Here is a 16,118-nt window from a genome sequence, read left to right as displayed (position 1 = left end):
TAACAACTAGGAACCAAATTAGAGAACAGTCAAACTGATTTAAAACTTATGTGTTTAAATTAGTAAGCACTATAATATAAAAGAAGACAGAAAATAGTTCAGACCTTCACTTCCTCCTCAACGTGTCTTTTCAGTTCCTCAATCTGCTGAGTGAAGGCCTGCTTGCCCCTTGTGAGCTGAGAAATGAGAGCTTCTTTCTCCTCAAGCTGGCGACTGAACTCACCTGAAATTAAGACACATAAATTAAGCCTAGTTTGTTTAATTTTATCCACTGATTGATGGTAGTTTTAGGTCAACTCAATGTGAATAATTTCCAGAGACAGACTGTTTCTTTGTTATAGATCACTTACCATTCTCTGTTTGAAGTCTCGCCTTCTGGGCATTAATGTCATTCAGCTGACGAACATTCTCATCATTTTTGGCTTTGAGTTCACTTAGTTGATCCTCAAGAGTCCTGCACATTTTCTCCAAGTTGCCCTGTCAAAACAGTTAACATTTTAAAGACTGATTGCAATCAGTTATAGAGATTCAAATTTTTACATTTTTAAAATCTCATGTTATTTTACCTTATGTTATGTTATGTTTATGTTAATCTTTTCTTATTTCAACAGTCATTCATACACAGGAGTTTTAGTAATAATAACATTATCACATCTATGAATATCTGCTTTTAAAGGTTTTGAAATGTGAAAAAAACAAAGTCTTTTCTCTATAAATAATGTCCGCACCTTTGCTTTAGCAACAGCCTCCATGTTGCTGGAGAGGTCATCAATCTCCATCTTGTACTCGCTCTTCTCTTTCTCCAGCTTCTGTTTGACACGCTGGAGGTTGTCGATCTGCTCTCCGAGCTCTGCAACAGTGTCAGCCTGCTTCTTACGGAGAGCTGCTGCAGTAGCTTCATGCTGCAGAGTTGATTCCTCAAGATCACGACGCAGTTTCTGGAACTCAGCCTCTCGCTTCTTGTTCATCTCAATCTGAGCAGCTGTTGCTCCACCAGCTTCCTCGAGCCTCTCGCTGATCTCTTCAAGCTCCCTGGAGAGGTCGGCTCTCTGCTTCTCTACCTTAGCCCGAGCTGCCCTCTCAGCCTCAATCTCCTCTTCCAGCTCCTCAATACGAGCCTTTAGGGTAATAACACCACAAAGACTTACTGAGTTGACATGTTTTAGTTTCACTGAACATAATATTTACCTAAAATAATGGTACCTGGAGTTCTTTGATCTTCTTCTGAAGCTGAGCACCAAGAGACTGCTCATCCTCAATCTTGCTGAGAAGTTGGCTGATTTCAAAGTCTTTCCTTGATGGAGAAACCAAGAGATTTTAATTGTCACAGTCTGTATGATTGTGTGAAAATGGCATTATTAATAACAGCAAACAAAATCCTACTTCTTGATTTTCTCATCAGACTGCTGCTTGTCATTCTCCAGATCCATTATGGATTCCTGGGCCAGTTTCAAATCTCCCTCCAGCTTCCTCTTGGCTCTCTCAAGGTCCATGCGGAGCTTCTTCTCTTGCTCCAGTGAACCCTCAAGCTATAAAGTCATATCAGTTGATTCAAGTGGTTTGAAAGACAATGATTCACTAACAAGAATTCATTTATAAAAACACAATCATCAGCCATTAAAGTGTTTTTTTTACATCATCAACTTGCTGTTCCAGCTTTGTCTTGGACTTGGTCAGAGTGTTGACTTTGTCCTCCTCTGCCTGGAGATCATCCAGTGTTTGCTGATGGGCCTCTTGTAAGGCTTTCTTCTCCTTAGTTAACTTGGCAATTGACTCATCTTGAGATGCCATCTCCTCTGTCAGGTTTTTCACCTGAAATAAATAATAAATTTGAATTCCCCATCAAAGTTAACAAATTAAAATAGCAAAATAAGACATTACAGCATATAAACATATTATGCTTTTGTATTTTAGTGAACACTACAATCAGTACGAACTGAACCTTGTTTTCTGTGGCATGTTTCTCCTTCTCCACTTTGGCCAAGGTGAGCTCCAAGTCATCAATGTCCTTCTTCAGCTCAGAGCATTCATCCTCCAGCTTCCTCTTCTTAGCAGTCAGCTCAGCATTGATTTCCTCTTCATCCTCCAGTCTCTCACTTGTCTCTTTGAGTTTGGCCTCGAGCTGGATCTTGCTCTTAATGAGCCCCTCACACCTTTCTTCAGCATCAGAGAGATTGTCAACTTCCTACAGTACACATTGAACACATAATAATATCATTCATGGTCAGTGTACCATGTATCATGTATATTGTGATTTGCTGTTTTGTAAAACTGCATTTCACTTATGGCAGATTTATAGATGTCACATTACTGCACTTTTTTTTTAATTACTTACTGCAGCCACTTGAAGTTGCAGGTCATTCTTCTCCTGCAGCAGGCTGACCATCTTCTCTTCCAGTTCTTTTTTCTTTGCCAGAGCAGTAGCCAGGTCTGTCTGCATCTTCTCATAGTTCTCCTTCATGTTCTGCAACTCCTTCTCAGTCTCAGCACTCTTCAGAAGAGGCTTGATCTTGAAGTACAGTTTGAGCCATGGCCAGTTCTTGACATTCATGAAAGAACGGATGTTGTACTGGATGGAGAAGATAGCATCTCTAAAAACCAAACATGAGAGTGTTACTTTTAGTGTCGTAAGATCTTAATATGAGGAAGGAAATATAAAAGAGAATACAATAGAGTTTAGTATGACAATGTTACCTCCTCTCCATCATCTTCACAAACTCTTTCCTCATGACGTATCCTCTGCAGAGAGCCTGAGTCATGGTCACCAGCTCAGCCAGTTTCTCATCTCTCATCTCCTCAAGAGTGCCCAGCAGACCAGCTTTGAAGAACACCTATTTAATCATTGAAAACATAAGTACAAGTACAAATGAATAGTGTTTTTTTTTTTATGTCTATTAATATAACAAAGTGTACCTTTGTGTGCCCAAACTTGTACTGTGTGTGATCCACATCAATGGAGCCAAGCAGCTTCTCTGAAGCTTTCTTGTTGTCAATGAACTGTCCCTCAGGGATGACGCTGGCATTCAACACTTTGTATCTTCAAGAGAGAATCATGTTGTTACTTAGATTTTTCTTCCATCATATTCAAGTTTGTCCTTTACAACAACAATGAATTCATTTTTCCTTTCCAATATTGTAATGTACTGTCACCTCTGCTTGAAGTCACCATAGAGGATTCTGCTGGGGAAACCCTTTCTGCAGATTCTGATGCCCTCCAGTACACCGTTACACCTCAGCTGGTGGATGACCAGGGAGTTCTCCATAAGGCCTGAGAGTCAGAAATAGTTTTTTTTCCAAAACCCTTTCTTAATATTACAACACTAAAATGTTTTGTGCATTTAATAGTACTGTGGGCTTTTTACCTGGGGTCTTTGTCTCATTGGGAATCAGGCAACGGACAAAGTGAGGATGAGTGCTTCTTAAGTTGGTCATCAGCTTGGCCAGATTCTCCTGTAGATCAGCATCATTAGGCTAAAATATTTATATATACGCTTTTAAACTTCTTAATAATATAAATCTAAACATACTCTGAAAAGAGCAGACACAGTCTGGAAGGAACCACCCTTCTTCTTGCCACCCTTCTTGCCACCACCACCACCACCAGCAGCCTCTGTTTTCATAAACATTGAATTTAAAAAGTGGGAATGGAGAAATGTTTAAGTGAATTTCATATTTCTGAGTATAAAAAATGTCCATCATCTATAATTTCAATGTACATTTATTGATTACTATCCTTAAAGCTAATAATACAAATTTACCAATTGTATTAATTTTGCTCCCTTTCTGGTAGGTATAATTTGAAATTTCTATTATAATTGTATATTCAAAACTTTATGTATTACATATTCACATTATTCAAATATGCATGCATATGCATATGTAAATCATCTAGACTGGATACTTGTTTTGTGATTACTCAGATCATCTTTGTTTCTTACCCTCTGCTGAGGCATGGGCTGCATACAGGAAGCACAACAGTTTGTTTGATGACTTCTGGTAGAGCTGCACAACTGAGTCATTCAGTGGGTCCTTGTTCTTGTCCAGCCAGCCAGTGATATTGTAGTCCACTGTACCAGCATAGTGAACCAGGGAGAAGTGTGCCTCAGCCTTGCCCTTTGCAGGCTTTGGCTTCTCAAATGCTTTGGTCTTGCCAAGATGCTGATCGTGCAGCTTGTTCTTGAAAGTTGTGTCAGAGGCCTTGGGGAACATGCACTCCTCTTCAAGGATGGAGAAGATGCCCATTGGCTGAGAAAATGTTACCATATCAAATTTATCATGTTAAAATTTGTGAATTTCAACAGAGGTAAGATATGCACCCACATGTACATTTCTTCCTGAGCAGCTGTTTACCTTCTCAATAAGCTCAATGCAGGCAGCCAAGTCCATACCGAAGTCAATGAACTCCCAATGAATGCCTTCTTTCTTGTACTCCTCTTGCTCCAGGACAAACATGTGGTGGTTGAAAAACTGTTGCAGTTTCTCATTGGTGAAGTTGATGCAGAGTTGCTCCAAGCTGTTGAACTGTAATAGTACAAACATGTCTAACTTCATGGCAATAAAGTCTTTAAAGTTTAAGAAATGTGGTGAAATGTTTCAAGTGCTCACATCAAAGATCTCAAACCCAGCGATATCCAGCACTCCAATGAAGAACTGTCTGGGCTGCTTTGTGTCCAGCATCTCATTGATGCGGATAACCATCCACAAGAACATTTTCTCATAGATAGATTTGCACAGAGCCGAGACAGCATTGTTGACCTGGCAAACAAGAATTTATAATTATACAAAACCATATGAATACAGCTATAATGTTTATAATTATAATATGATAATACAAGTCTCCCTTTTTTAAATTACCTGTGGGACAGTCTGACCTTTGGTCACCATCTCATTGCCAACCTTGACTCTTGGGTAGCACAAAGCTTTCAGCATATCAGCCGAGTTCAGGCCCAATAGGTACGCAATCTTGTCAGCCACTGTTGGATTGGAGTATAATACCTAATTAATATGCAGTATTTCAAGTATTTGTAAATTATAGAAAACTTTCACAATAAAAATTATATTAGTTTCTCAATTACCCTCGGTGCCATCAGGTTCAGCCTGCTCCTCACGCTGCTTCTGCTTGAATTTCATGTTGCCATGATGCATCACAGCACCAGTCAGCTTGTAGATGCTTAACTTCTCATCAGCACTAAAGCCCAAGATGTCAATTGCAGTCTGAAACACACAAGGACAAAATTAACAATTACTTCTTAAAAGAAAATATATTCCAAATCCAAAGCCAAATGTGATTTTACATCTGTTGCAATGAACTCCTCCACATCATTGATGCTCTTGACAGTGATTTCACCCTGACTGATCATTGGATAGTCATAAGGGTTAGTTGTGATCAGAAGAGCCTCTGAAAGGAGAAATTAAATTCGTGAGGTTTTGTTGAGGTCTGGTATTTAATGCATTGAAAATTAAAATTTTTGTGTCCTATCAACATACCCAGGAGCTCAGGCTTGTGGCCTGTCATCAGCTGATAGAAGATATGGTAGCTCCTCTCAGCAGACAACTGGAAGGTGACACGGGACTTCTCCAGCAGATCTAAGAACAACAAAGTCATTTAGATACTGTAGACATTTGACATCACAGACAAAAACACTAAGCTCAAGCCTGTTTCTAGATATATTAGTCTGATTCTCACTCCCCAGTGTTTGAATAAATTTAAGTGACTAATTAAATATAATTTCTATCACAGATAACGGTATTCTGCACTGTGGTTCAAACTTACATGTTTCAATATCAGCTGAAGACAGCTTGCCAGTTGTGCCAAAGTGAATCCTGATGAATTTACCCTACATGGGTAGATCTTTATTAATATTGCCTTTCATGAGAGCAAGTAGTAAAAAGCTCATTTACATTAACTCGTTTTAATCACTTACAAAACGAGAGGAGTTGTCATTCCTCACAGTCTTGGCATTACCGTAGGCCTCCAACAGAGGGTTGGCAGCAACAATCTGATCCTCAAGAGAGCCCTGCAAGAATATATTGTTTTTATGTGAGCTGAAATTCTAAAATCTTTTCTTTTTCTGTCACAAAGACTTTGATGCAGAATAAAGAATCTACCTGCATTTTGCCAGGTGTTGGCTCAGCCTTCTTACCACCAAGAGCTGCAATTGTTGCAAAGTACTGGATGACACGTTTGGTGTTGACAGTCTTTCCTGCACCAGATTCTCCGCTGGGGTTTATGGGACACATTGTTAAATTTAAGCTTCAGTAACTTAAAGTTTTTATAGATTTTGCATACAGTTTGTATTATACTCACGTAATCAGGACAGACTGGTTCTCCCGATCTAAAAGAAAAACACACAGCACAGAGTTCTGATGTATCATCGATTCATCATCAACGATTAAATGCCATCTGTCTTTAATTTGCATTTAAAAGTTTTAATAGGGAATTGAGCTTACCAGTGAGCATGAACTGATAGGCATTGTCAGAGATGGAGAAGATGTGGGGTGGAGCCTCAATCCTCTTCTTTCCTCTGTATGCTCCTACACATGTAGCATCATATACAGGAAGCCACTTGTAGGGATTGACGACAACGCAGAACAACCCAGAGTAGGTCTGTATCATAGACAATAAATATCATTTAAACATTTACAGATCAGCATGATACTTTCCTCTCACACACAGCAATGTGAAAACTTACGTAGATCATCCATGATGCATAACGCTCTTTGAGGTTATACAACACAGATGGCTCATTAAGGTGGGTCATCATGGCCATGTCCTCCATCTTATCAAACTTTGGAGGGTTTCTAGGGTGGATTTCATCCTCCTTTACAGTGACCGTCTGAATAGATTTTAATGATCCATCAGACAACATCATCTTTCACAGTTCGGCATTATATATTTAAAAAACAGATAAAGTACATAGATTATTCATCTACCTTTCCTCCGTCTGTCTCAACAGTGGCTTTACCACCCTCCTTCTTGACGAGTTTGCCCTTGACATACATCTCACCAGGATCAGTTACAAAGAAGGCCGTCTTGGCATCAAATGGAGCAGTCTGGGCCTCAATCCTCTCCTTTTCTGGCTTGCGGAGGTAAATGGCCGCTGGGCCATACTGCTCCATCTCCGCGTCTGTGCTCATGGTGGCACTTTACTAGAGACTGAAAATATGACCAAGTGAAACATAAATCATATGTTTAGTGCACAACCCATAATTAATTTCCATTGTTTTAGATTTATGGAATTTACCTCAGGTGATGCAAATAGAAACTCCTTAATACCCTGTGTACGTCAAGGTGCTATAAAATATGGTAAAAGGTAGATGAGTGCAAGTTTTACTTTGTTTTGTAAGTGTTTTAAAGATTCAAGCAATCTATTACAAACCCCCCAAAATTGTGGAGTGAATAAAATAATATAAGTAACTAACCCCTAATGCATGCAATACATTATTTAATTAACAATTAGAATAATCGACAATGACATACAATTTGACTCTTTTACTCTACTCACCCGCCTTGGATGCCTGTCAGTTAGAGCAAACGCTCAGAGCTGCTGCTTTTATACACAACAGCTCTGCCTCCTCAGCATTTGCGCTCTCCTCAATTTGGTCAGGAAATTCTGACACCTACGTGCTCGATATAGTAAAAAAGAAGTTAATTATCAAGTTTGATTTTTCTACATATGTATGTAGGATTTTACAATGCTTTATGAAAAGCACACACAGGCAAGCACACACATATATATAGTTTACAGACATACAAATATGTATATTTACATAAATTAAATAAATAATACATTATACATATCTATCTATCTATCTATCTATCTATCTATCTATCTATCTATCTATCTATCTATCTATCTAGAAGGGACAGTTTATGGCTGTATATAACAATATACACTTAAGTATAATGTCACATATTAGTTACATTATACTTAAATTGCTGTATTTATTTCTTTTTGAGTAACTCCAATCCTTCTTTTGAAGTGCAACAGAAACACATCAAAAGTATTTTCACAATCAGTTTAGCTGCATTTCTTGTTGAAATAAATTATTTTAAGGTGATTGTGCTTATAAATATTTAGCACACCACTAGTGGTAAATTATAACAGTGCACTGCATGGTTTGTGAATTATTTATTACAATCAATCTTGAAGGTAAACTGATATTAAATTGAGTTTATACTAAGCTTATACTTGTGCAAGTAATTTTGATGTCATAGCCAGTAATGAGTTTTATATGTGGAGGAGTTTTGAAATGCCACTGGTGTATAGTTACAGGACATAAAAATCTCACACATCGGATATAAAATTCAGGGCAAGACTTTGTGTTAATGCCAGACCGGTGTTATATATCTCTACTAGGGACATAATGCAACAATGATAATTTAATACCAGAAAATTGTTTGTTATAAATACTGTTAATGTGTATCTCTAATGAAAAAAGAAACATACAACTGTTAAATTTTTATTTTTGATTTATGAATAAGTGATAAATGATTAATGGAATGGAAAGGGTCATAACCGGATTATCTTTCATTTCCAAGTTTTGCACAGACGTGGGTTAATATTTGCCATCTTACCAGAAGGTCATGAGGTACCATGGTCAAAAATAAATCCAGCAAAGCCAAGGAGCAGGGATTCGTGTTTGGCATAAGAGAAGGATATATTTATAGGACACATTTAGATATGTTGTTAACAACAAATCCCAGCCTGAAGGACATTTATCATCTCAACTTGTCTATTTAACTTTCAAATGTATTTTCTTAAAAAAAGCACATGTATGTCTGCAAGGTAAGTTTATTGTAGAAAACAATACAAAGTAAACAATAAAACAAAACCAAAAAACCTGAAAAACTTAAAATATGCTGTGTTTATTCATCATAATTCCAAGAGTCAGGTAAAAATGCATGAAAAAAGAGTCAATAAGGAGGGTTACAACCAAAACAGCCAAAAATGATCTATTTCCTCTTTTTAGCCATGGTATTGCCTAAGAACACATTATATATAGTGTTACAGACTATAATGTGTTATAATGCAGTGAAGTGTTGTAATGTTTTGTAGATGTACAGTGTGTTTAATCTCAAAATATATTTGTAAAATACTACCACAGTTCCACTGTACCTCTGGTTTTATGAGCACAGATAAGTCACTATGGCTTTTGCTTCTATCAGGAGCAAGCACACTGACATTTCTTGAGGACAATAGAGCTAGAAAATGAACTTAGTTAACAAGTAAGGCAAAAGTCTTTGCTTTGGTGATATGCTGGGAGCAGTTTTCAGCTGTTCTCTTCTCTTCTTTCCATATCTCTCCAATAACATCTCCTTCTGTGGCATAGAATTCCTGGATGAAAGGGAGACGGAGATGAGTACATGCCCAATGACTACTTACAGTGCCTCTTGAAAGTATAGCACTTCACTTGTTCTGTATTGTCTGATGTTACAGCCTTATTCCAAAATGGATTAAATATTTTTTTCACATTAAAAATCACCACAAGTAAAATGTTTTGCTTGAGATGTATTAAAAATAATGAAATAAAAATATAAGGTAAACAAGTGTGGCAGAGGTGTGGTCTCGGGTTTGCTACAGAGGAGGGGTGACGCAATGAGCTCAGAGGGACGGCACGGAGGCGTGGTGGGAACAGGTGAGCCTAGGCAGGCTGATTGACGATGGGTCTGTGTTTTCTGCTCTAGTGATGGCTGGGCAGAAGTGAGGTGGCAACGAACCAGGAGTGTCTGTGTCCTGGGCTGAAAGGCTACGAAAACCGCAGTTTGTGTTGCCACAAATAAAAGGGCTACTGCCCAAATGTAACGCCAGTGTGTGTTCCGGGGTCCTGTGTCACAACATGCATTAACAGTTGGGGTGAGTTTAAAACATCAATTTCCTGATTCAAATCAATTTCAGTTTTAATAATGCGATATTTATTGATTCATTAAATCCTGAGCTGATTTTTAAATATAAATGTATTTTGCCACAAATGCCAGAATCTCAGTTTAAAGCTCACAAAACCATTTCAACAATCACCAAGCAGCTAAAACTGCAAACATTTAAGAGCAGGTAAATGGATTCTGCACAAAGATGTAAACACAAAATGCGACCATTGGGTCACGTACACGGACATGATGTCAGGTGCTGAAAGCCTCACAGATTCTAAAACTGCAGATTTCGTCACTCTTCACTAAACCAACAGCAAAAGAAGATCAAAACTAGCTTCACATTTGAAAAACATCATCATGAATTCCCTGTACTTTTGCTGTTTTGCTTCCGCCATAATAAAATCACACTTCCTGGATGGCTCTTTCTCTCTCTGTGTACTTCGGGACACTGGACACATTCCAGGGACCAGTTTACCATCAGAAACTGCTGTTTTCTGCATTATTCGCTTGCTTATTATGCACCAGTCTTTCCTTGTGTACAATATTTTTTTTTCTCATAAATGGCCTCCAACAAAAGGCCTAATTTCTGCTGTTCAATACCGACGAAATTTTAACTTTTACAAATGATGCCAAATTGCAAAACACTTAGCTATGTCACTAATAAACCTCTGTAACTTTGGTCTGCTTCATTTCAGCAGCATCAGGGAATGTTCATATGTCGATTCATGTTTTTTTTTTTTTTCCATGACTATCAGGAAGCTTGTCGGTGACCACATGCAGCCTTGCCTCACTCCGGTTTTCACTGCAAAGGGGTTTGTTAGTTTTCCGTTGTGGATGATTTGGCAGGACGAGTCTTCGTATAGCTGTTGGATGATATTGATGAGCTTCTGCGGGATCCATAGTGCTGCATCAGTTTCCAAATGGTCTCCCTGTCGACACTATCAAAGGCTTTTTCAAAGTCGATGAAGATTGTGTACAAGGGAGACTGCCATTCGATAGACTGCTCGATGATGATGTGCAGAGTCCTCAGTTATTTTGACACAAAGGCATCTGCTGTGATGCTTACACCTCTGATGATATCTCACAAGTGTCAGCTTTGTTTTTATAGCCTACATAGATATAGAAATATGGATATGTACTGATAAATGATCAGAATTACAATATTGTCTGAGTTGTCTGTCTGGGTCAAAATTTATTTGAATTGAATCGGGATATTGTGAATCAGTGATGATACCCAGTCCTAATTAACAGCATTTGCCGTGGCACTCAAAATTGAGCTCAGGTGTGCCCTGTTTCCAGTGATCATCTGTCAATTTTTACAACTTGACTAGAGTCCACCTGTGATAAATTCAGTTGGTTGGACATGATTTGGAAAGGCACACACCTGCCTATATAATGTCCCATGTCAAAAGGTACCTGAAGGACTCAAATCATGAGAAGCAACTGTATCTGGTCTGATAAAACAAAGACACTTGTCATTCCAGGCACTGCTCATCACCTGGTCAATATCAAATCTGCAGTGCAGTTTTTGTGGCAGCATCACAGAAATTGTTTTCTGGGAGCAGGTGTCATGAATTCAACTGTGCAGCAGGCAGGAAAATGACCCAAACGCACAGAGATGGGACTTAAACTCAAAAATCCAACTTGATTTGCTGAAAGGGAAATAATACAAAACTATACTGAGAAATGGTCACATGTCTTCCTGTTAAAACGCTAATATTCCTAACTGAAGGAATATTTTTTATAACTGTAACTAGACTGAAAGTAAGAAGTCACAATCAGGCACCTTCAGACGTTTTTGTGAAGTATGTTTTATTGTATGTATGTGCTCATTTTTACCCTACAGGAACATTTTTAACTAATTAAAGACTTTAAATGGTGCAGTGTTATACAGTCACCTTTTTAACGTAACACATGTGATATGATTTTTTACATTACTGGAAATAACTTCATGAAAAAATGTATAATAGTATCACTAATATACAGGGAGTGCAGAATTATTAGGCAAATGAGTATTTTGTCCACATCATCCTCTTCATGCATGTTGTCTTACTCCAAGCTGTATAGGCTCGAAAGCCTACTACCAATTAAGCAGATTAGGTGATGTGCATCTCTGTAATGAGAAGGGGTGTGGTCTAATGACATCAACACCCTATATCAGGTGTGCATAATTATTAGGCAATGTCCTTTCCTTTGGCAAAATGGGTCAAAAGAAGGACTTGACAGTCTCAGAAAAGTCAAAAATAGTGAGATATCTTGCAGAGGGATGCAGCAGTCTCAAAATTGCAAAGCTTCTGAAGCGTGATCATCAAACAATCAAGCGTTTCATTCAAAATAGTCAACAGGGTCGCAAGAAGCGTGTGGAAAAACCAAGGCGCAAAATAACTGCCCATGAACTGAGAAAAGTCAAGCGTGCAGCTGCCAAGATGCCACTTGCCACCAGTTTGGCCATATTTCAGAGCTGCAACATCACTGGAGTGCCCAAAAGCACAAGGTGTGCAATACTCAGAGACATGGCCAAGGTAAGAAAGGCTGAAAGACGACCACCACTGAACAAGACACACAAGCTGAAACGTCAAGACTGGGCCAAGAAATATCTCAAGACTGATTTTTCTAAGGTTTTATGGACTGATGAAATGAGAGTGAGTCTTGATGGGCCAGATGGATGGGCCCGTGGCTGGATTGGTAAAGGGCAGAGAGCTCCAGTCCGACTCAGACGTCAGCAAGGTGGAGGTGGAGTACTGGTTTGGGCTGGTATCATCAAAGATGAGCTTGTGGGGCCTTTTCGGGTTGAGGATGGAGTCAAGCTCAACTCCCAGTCCTACTGCCAGTTTCTGGAAGACACCTTCTTCAAGCAGTGGTACAGGAAGAAGTCTGCATCCTTCAAGAAAAACATGATTTTCATGCAGGACAATGCTCCATCACACGCGTCCAAGTACTCCACAGCGTGGCTGGCAAGAAAGGGTATAAAAGAAGAAAAACTAATGACATGGCCTCCTTGTTCACCTGATCTGAACCCCATTGAGAACCTGTGGTCCATCATCAAATGTGAGATTTACAAGGAGGGAAAACAGTACACCTCTCTGAACAGTGTCTGGGAGGCTGTGGTTGCTGCTGCACGCAATGTTGATGGTGAACAAATCAAAACACTGACAGAATCCATGGATGGCAGGCTTTTGAGTGTCCTTGCAAAGAAAGGTGGCTATATTGGTCACTGATTTGTTTTTGTTTTGTTTTTGACATGTCATAAATGTATATTTGTGAATGTGGAGATGTTATATTGGTTTCACTGGTAAAAATAAATAATTGAAATGGGTATATATTTGTTTTTTGTTAAGTTGCCTAATACTTATGCACAGTAGTAGTCACCTGCACACACAGATATCCCCCTAAAATAGCTAAAACTAAAAACAAACTAGAAACTACTTCCAAAAACATTCAGCTTTGATATTAATGAGTTTTTTGTGTTCATTGAGAACATGGTTGTTGTTCAATAATAAAATTATTCCTCAAAAATACAACTTGCCTAATAATTCTGCACTCCCTGTATAAACTATTGTATATAGATTTAATTTATCCTATATGTGGATATCTGTTCTTCTCAATTGTATAATACTGAAAGTATTTCTTTAATGTTTAAGGAAAAAAACTGTTGACAGTTTTTATTATCTTATTTGTTTAACTGATATGACGATGGGAATTAATTGCGGTTCTTGATGGATATTTTGCTTATTATGAAGCATTCATGTTTATATTATGCTAGTTTATGCAGAATGTGGTTTCTTTAGTTTAAGCTAACCCTGCTACCTAGGATGGACAGCAGAGGTGGTGTCCCCATTTTAATAGGACAATAGGACAAGAGTACTATTTATTTAGACTAAAGACTAAATAAATATCCAAGTACCATGGCTATTTATTTAGAATCTTTTTCTCCTATTGATCTTTCTGAGGTAACTTCAGTCATTACTTCCTCGAAACCATGAACATGTTTTTTAGAATTCATTCTTACAAGACTGTGTTAGGGTGCCTGGGTCGTTGACCCAGGGTTTTGAGTTTATTATATTATTGAAATTGTTTTGATATTATTTATCATTTCTAGTCTTTGGCTTCTTTGTTAGATTTCTGTCTTATGGTTTATGTCTCTGTGTTCTCTAGTTGCTCTGTCTCCCCTGTCAACTGTATCCCCTTGTCAAGTGTGCGTCTCTGTGTTATGTTTCCTATCTTACTTTGAAGGTCCATGTCTTATGTTAATGTATCTGGTTTTGCTTCCTTTGTCTCGTCAGGCCTGAGTTGCCCCAGCTGTGTTTCCCTCCTGTTTCCTATTCCCTGATTAAAACCCTGTGTATTAAAACCCTGTGTTTCTCTGTGTCCATGTGGTGATCTACCCTTATCTTGCTGTGTGGGCTGTCTGCTTAAGTTTACCTTGGAGTCTCAGTTTTGTTACTTTTTTTTTGGAGTTCAGCATTAAGTTCACCTTTTGTCTCCGAGTGTCTGCACTTTAGGTCATTTTCCTGCCTGCACACAGCCGTTTCATAACAGACTGCTCAAAGGAGTCCTACCATTAATTAATGCTTCAATCTTAAATATGATCAGTCTATCTCTAATAATCCGCGATATACCACAGACCTTCAGGCTGGCAGTAATTAAAAAGCCATCTCTTGACCCAGCTGTCTTAGGACCACCAGTGTGTCTGCAACTGGCCTTGTGCTGGCCCATGTGTGGATTACCTCTGGCAAACCAGATCTGGGCCACCAAAGGGCCGTCATTCTTTGCGGTATGTGGGCAATGTGTAAGTTGTGTGCAGCCACGGGCCAGTTGCAGACACACTGCTGGCACAGAACAGTTTCAGCTCTGGCCCCAGATGTCAGTCTAATGTATACCTTAATCAAGCCATCTAATAACAACATGTGCCGGAACATAATAGTGCAAAAGTAACGTGATGAAACTCTGTTCAGACAGTGAATGGACTGATTCCTATTTAGCGTTTTTCAACTCTCCTGGATTCCTCAACTATACAACATGCCACATAACACACACCAATTAGTTAAACTGCAGGAATGTCTTAAAGACATAAGACCTGGATGATCTCTAATTTTCAGCTTTTAAATTCAGGATAGCATTACCTTGGCCTCCAGTAACACTGTGAGAAATCTTGGAGTCGTTTTTTTTTTTTTTTTTACCAGGAGATGTCCTTTAATGCACATGTTAAACAAATATGTAGGACTGCTCTCTTCCATTTGCGCAATATCTCTAGAAATATCCTGTCTCAGAGTGACACTGAAGGACTAGTTCATGCATTTATTACTACTAGGCTGGACTACTGTAATTCATTATTATCAGGAAGTCCTAAAAACTCCCTGAAAAGCCTTCAGTTAATTCAAAATGCTACATTAAGAGTACTGACAGGGACTAGATGGAGAGAGAATATTTCTCCTATATTGGCTTCCCTTCATTGACTCGCTGTTAAATCCAGAATTAAATTTAAAATCCTGCTCCTCACATACAAGGTCTTAAATAATCAGGACTTGTAGTACCATATCACCTCATTAGAGCACTTCGCTCTCACACTGCAGGCTTACTTGTTGTTCCCAGAGTATTTAAAAGTACAATGGGATGCAGAGCCTTCGGTTTTTAGGCCCCTCTTCTGTGGAACCAGCTTCCAGTTTGGATTCGGGAGACAGATACTATCACTAATTTTAACATTAGGCTTAAAACTTTCCTTTTTGCTAAAGCATATAGTTAGGCTGGATCAGGTGATCCTCAATCCTCCCTTAGTTATGGTGGAAAAGGTGTAGGCTGCTGGGGGATTCCCATGATGAATTTTGTATTTCTTCTTCAGTCACCTTTCTTGCTCACTATGTCATAACAGACCTCTCAGCATTGACTCATATTTGCTATTAGTCTCTGGCTGCCTTCCACAGAATAGCTTTTGTCCTGTATTCCTCCCCTCACCAAAACCAGCTGCGACAGATGATCACCCTCTTGAGCCTGGTTCTGCTGGAGTTGTCTTCCTGTTAAAAGGGAGTTTTTCCTTGCCACCAAAGTGCTTGCTTATAGGGGCACATATGATTATTGGGTTTTTCTCTGTATGTATCATTGTAGGGTCCACCTTACAATATAAAGCGCCTTCAGGTGACTGTTATTATGCTTTGGCATGCATAAATAAATTGAATTGAACTGAATTGATTGAACACTGTATTTTTGTATTCTGTGTCTTTCATATAATAAAGAAGCTTATTAAATGTCA

At 38.7% G+C, this 16,118-nt stretch overlaps 1 protein-coding gene across 5 annotated transcripts in view; it reads right to left on the bottom strand.

The window, feature by feature from the left end:
* LOC120738469 (myosin heavy chain, fast skeletal muscle) overlaps nucleotides 1-7,561 on the bottom strand; it is a 28,635-nt gene extending 21,074 nt beyond the window's left edge. For 2 of the 5 annotated variants that reach the window (XM_040039756.1, XM_040039741.1), the window contains exons 1-29: nucleotides 7,506-7,556; nucleotides 7,245-7,294; nucleotides 6,934-7,156; nucleotides 6,693-6,836; nucleotides 6,451-6,607; nucleotides 6,308-6,335; nucleotides 6,109-6,220; nucleotides 5,925-6,017; nucleotides 5,774-5,837; nucleotides 5,488-5,586; nucleotides 5,295-5,398; nucleotides 5,076-5,214; nucleotides 4,855-4,973; nucleotides 4,606-4,755; nucleotides 4,351-4,521; nucleotides 3,939-4,245; nucleotides 3,528-3,610; nucleotides 3,363-3,450; nucleotides 3,151-3,268; nucleotides 2,914-3,037; nucleotides 2,695-2,831; nucleotides 2,336-2,591; nucleotides 1,943-2,185; nucleotides 1,636-1,812; nucleotides 1,384-1,529; nucleotides 1,204-1,294; nucleotides 729-1,118; nucleotides 351-477; nucleotides 105-223 (exon numbers count right to left, since the gene is read on the bottom strand). In XM_040039756.1, the coding sequence (XP_039895690.1) occupies nucleotides 105-223; nucleotides 351-477; nucleotides 729-1,118; nucleotides 1,204-1,294; nucleotides 1,384-1,529; nucleotides 1,636-1,812; nucleotides 1,943-2,185; nucleotides 2,336-2,591; nucleotides 2,695-2,831; nucleotides 2,914-3,037; nucleotides 3,151-3,268; nucleotides 3,363-3,450; nucleotides 3,528-3,610; nucleotides 3,939-4,245; nucleotides 4,351-4,521; nucleotides 4,606-4,755; nucleotides 4,855-4,973; nucleotides 5,076-5,214; nucleotides 5,295-5,398; nucleotides 5,488-5,586; nucleotides 5,774-5,837; nucleotides 5,925-6,017; nucleotides 6,109-6,220; nucleotides 6,308-6,335; nucleotides 6,451-6,607; nucleotides 6,693-6,836; nucleotides 6,934-7,137 (3,990 nt within the window). In that variant the 5' untranslated portion in view covers nucleotides 7,138-7,156; nucleotides 7,245-7,294; nucleotides 7,506-7,556. Of the gene's footprint in view, nucleotides 1-104; nucleotides 224-350; nucleotides 478-728; nucleotides 1,119-1,203; nucleotides 1,295-1,383; nucleotides 1,530-1,635; nucleotides 1,813-1,942; nucleotides 2,186-2,335; nucleotides 2,592-2,694; nucleotides 2,832-2,913; nucleotides 3,038-3,150; nucleotides 3,269-3,362; nucleotides 3,451-3,527; nucleotides 3,611-3,938; nucleotides 4,246-4,350; nucleotides 4,522-4,605; nucleotides 4,756-4,854; nucleotides 4,974-5,075; nucleotides 5,215-5,294; nucleotides 5,399-5,487; nucleotides 5,587-5,773; nucleotides 5,838-5,924; nucleotides 6,018-6,108; nucleotides 6,221-6,307; nucleotides 6,336-6,450; nucleotides 6,608-6,692; nucleotides 6,837-6,933; nucleotides 7,157-7,244; nucleotides 7,295-7,505 lie in introns of all 5 variants that reach the window. The other 3 variants (XM_040039773.1, XM_040039766.1, XM_040039747.1) reach the window with 3 other exon arrangements.
* Between the last annotated feature and the right edge of the window lie 8,557 nt (nucleotides 7,562-16,118).

This window comes from Simochromis diagramma, unplaced genomic scaffold (genome assembly GCF_900408965.1).
Source record: "Simochromis diagramma unplaced genomic scaffold, fSimDia1.1 OVJJ01000321.1, whole genome shotgun sequence".
In the NCBI taxonomy this organism is placed as follows: domain Eukaryota; kingdom Metazoa; phylum Chordata; class Actinopteri; order Cichliformes; family Cichlidae; genus Simochromis; species Simochromis diagramma.
Note: the sequence above shows the minus strand (reverse complement) of the source record. Positions and strands in the feature narration are given on the sequence as shown.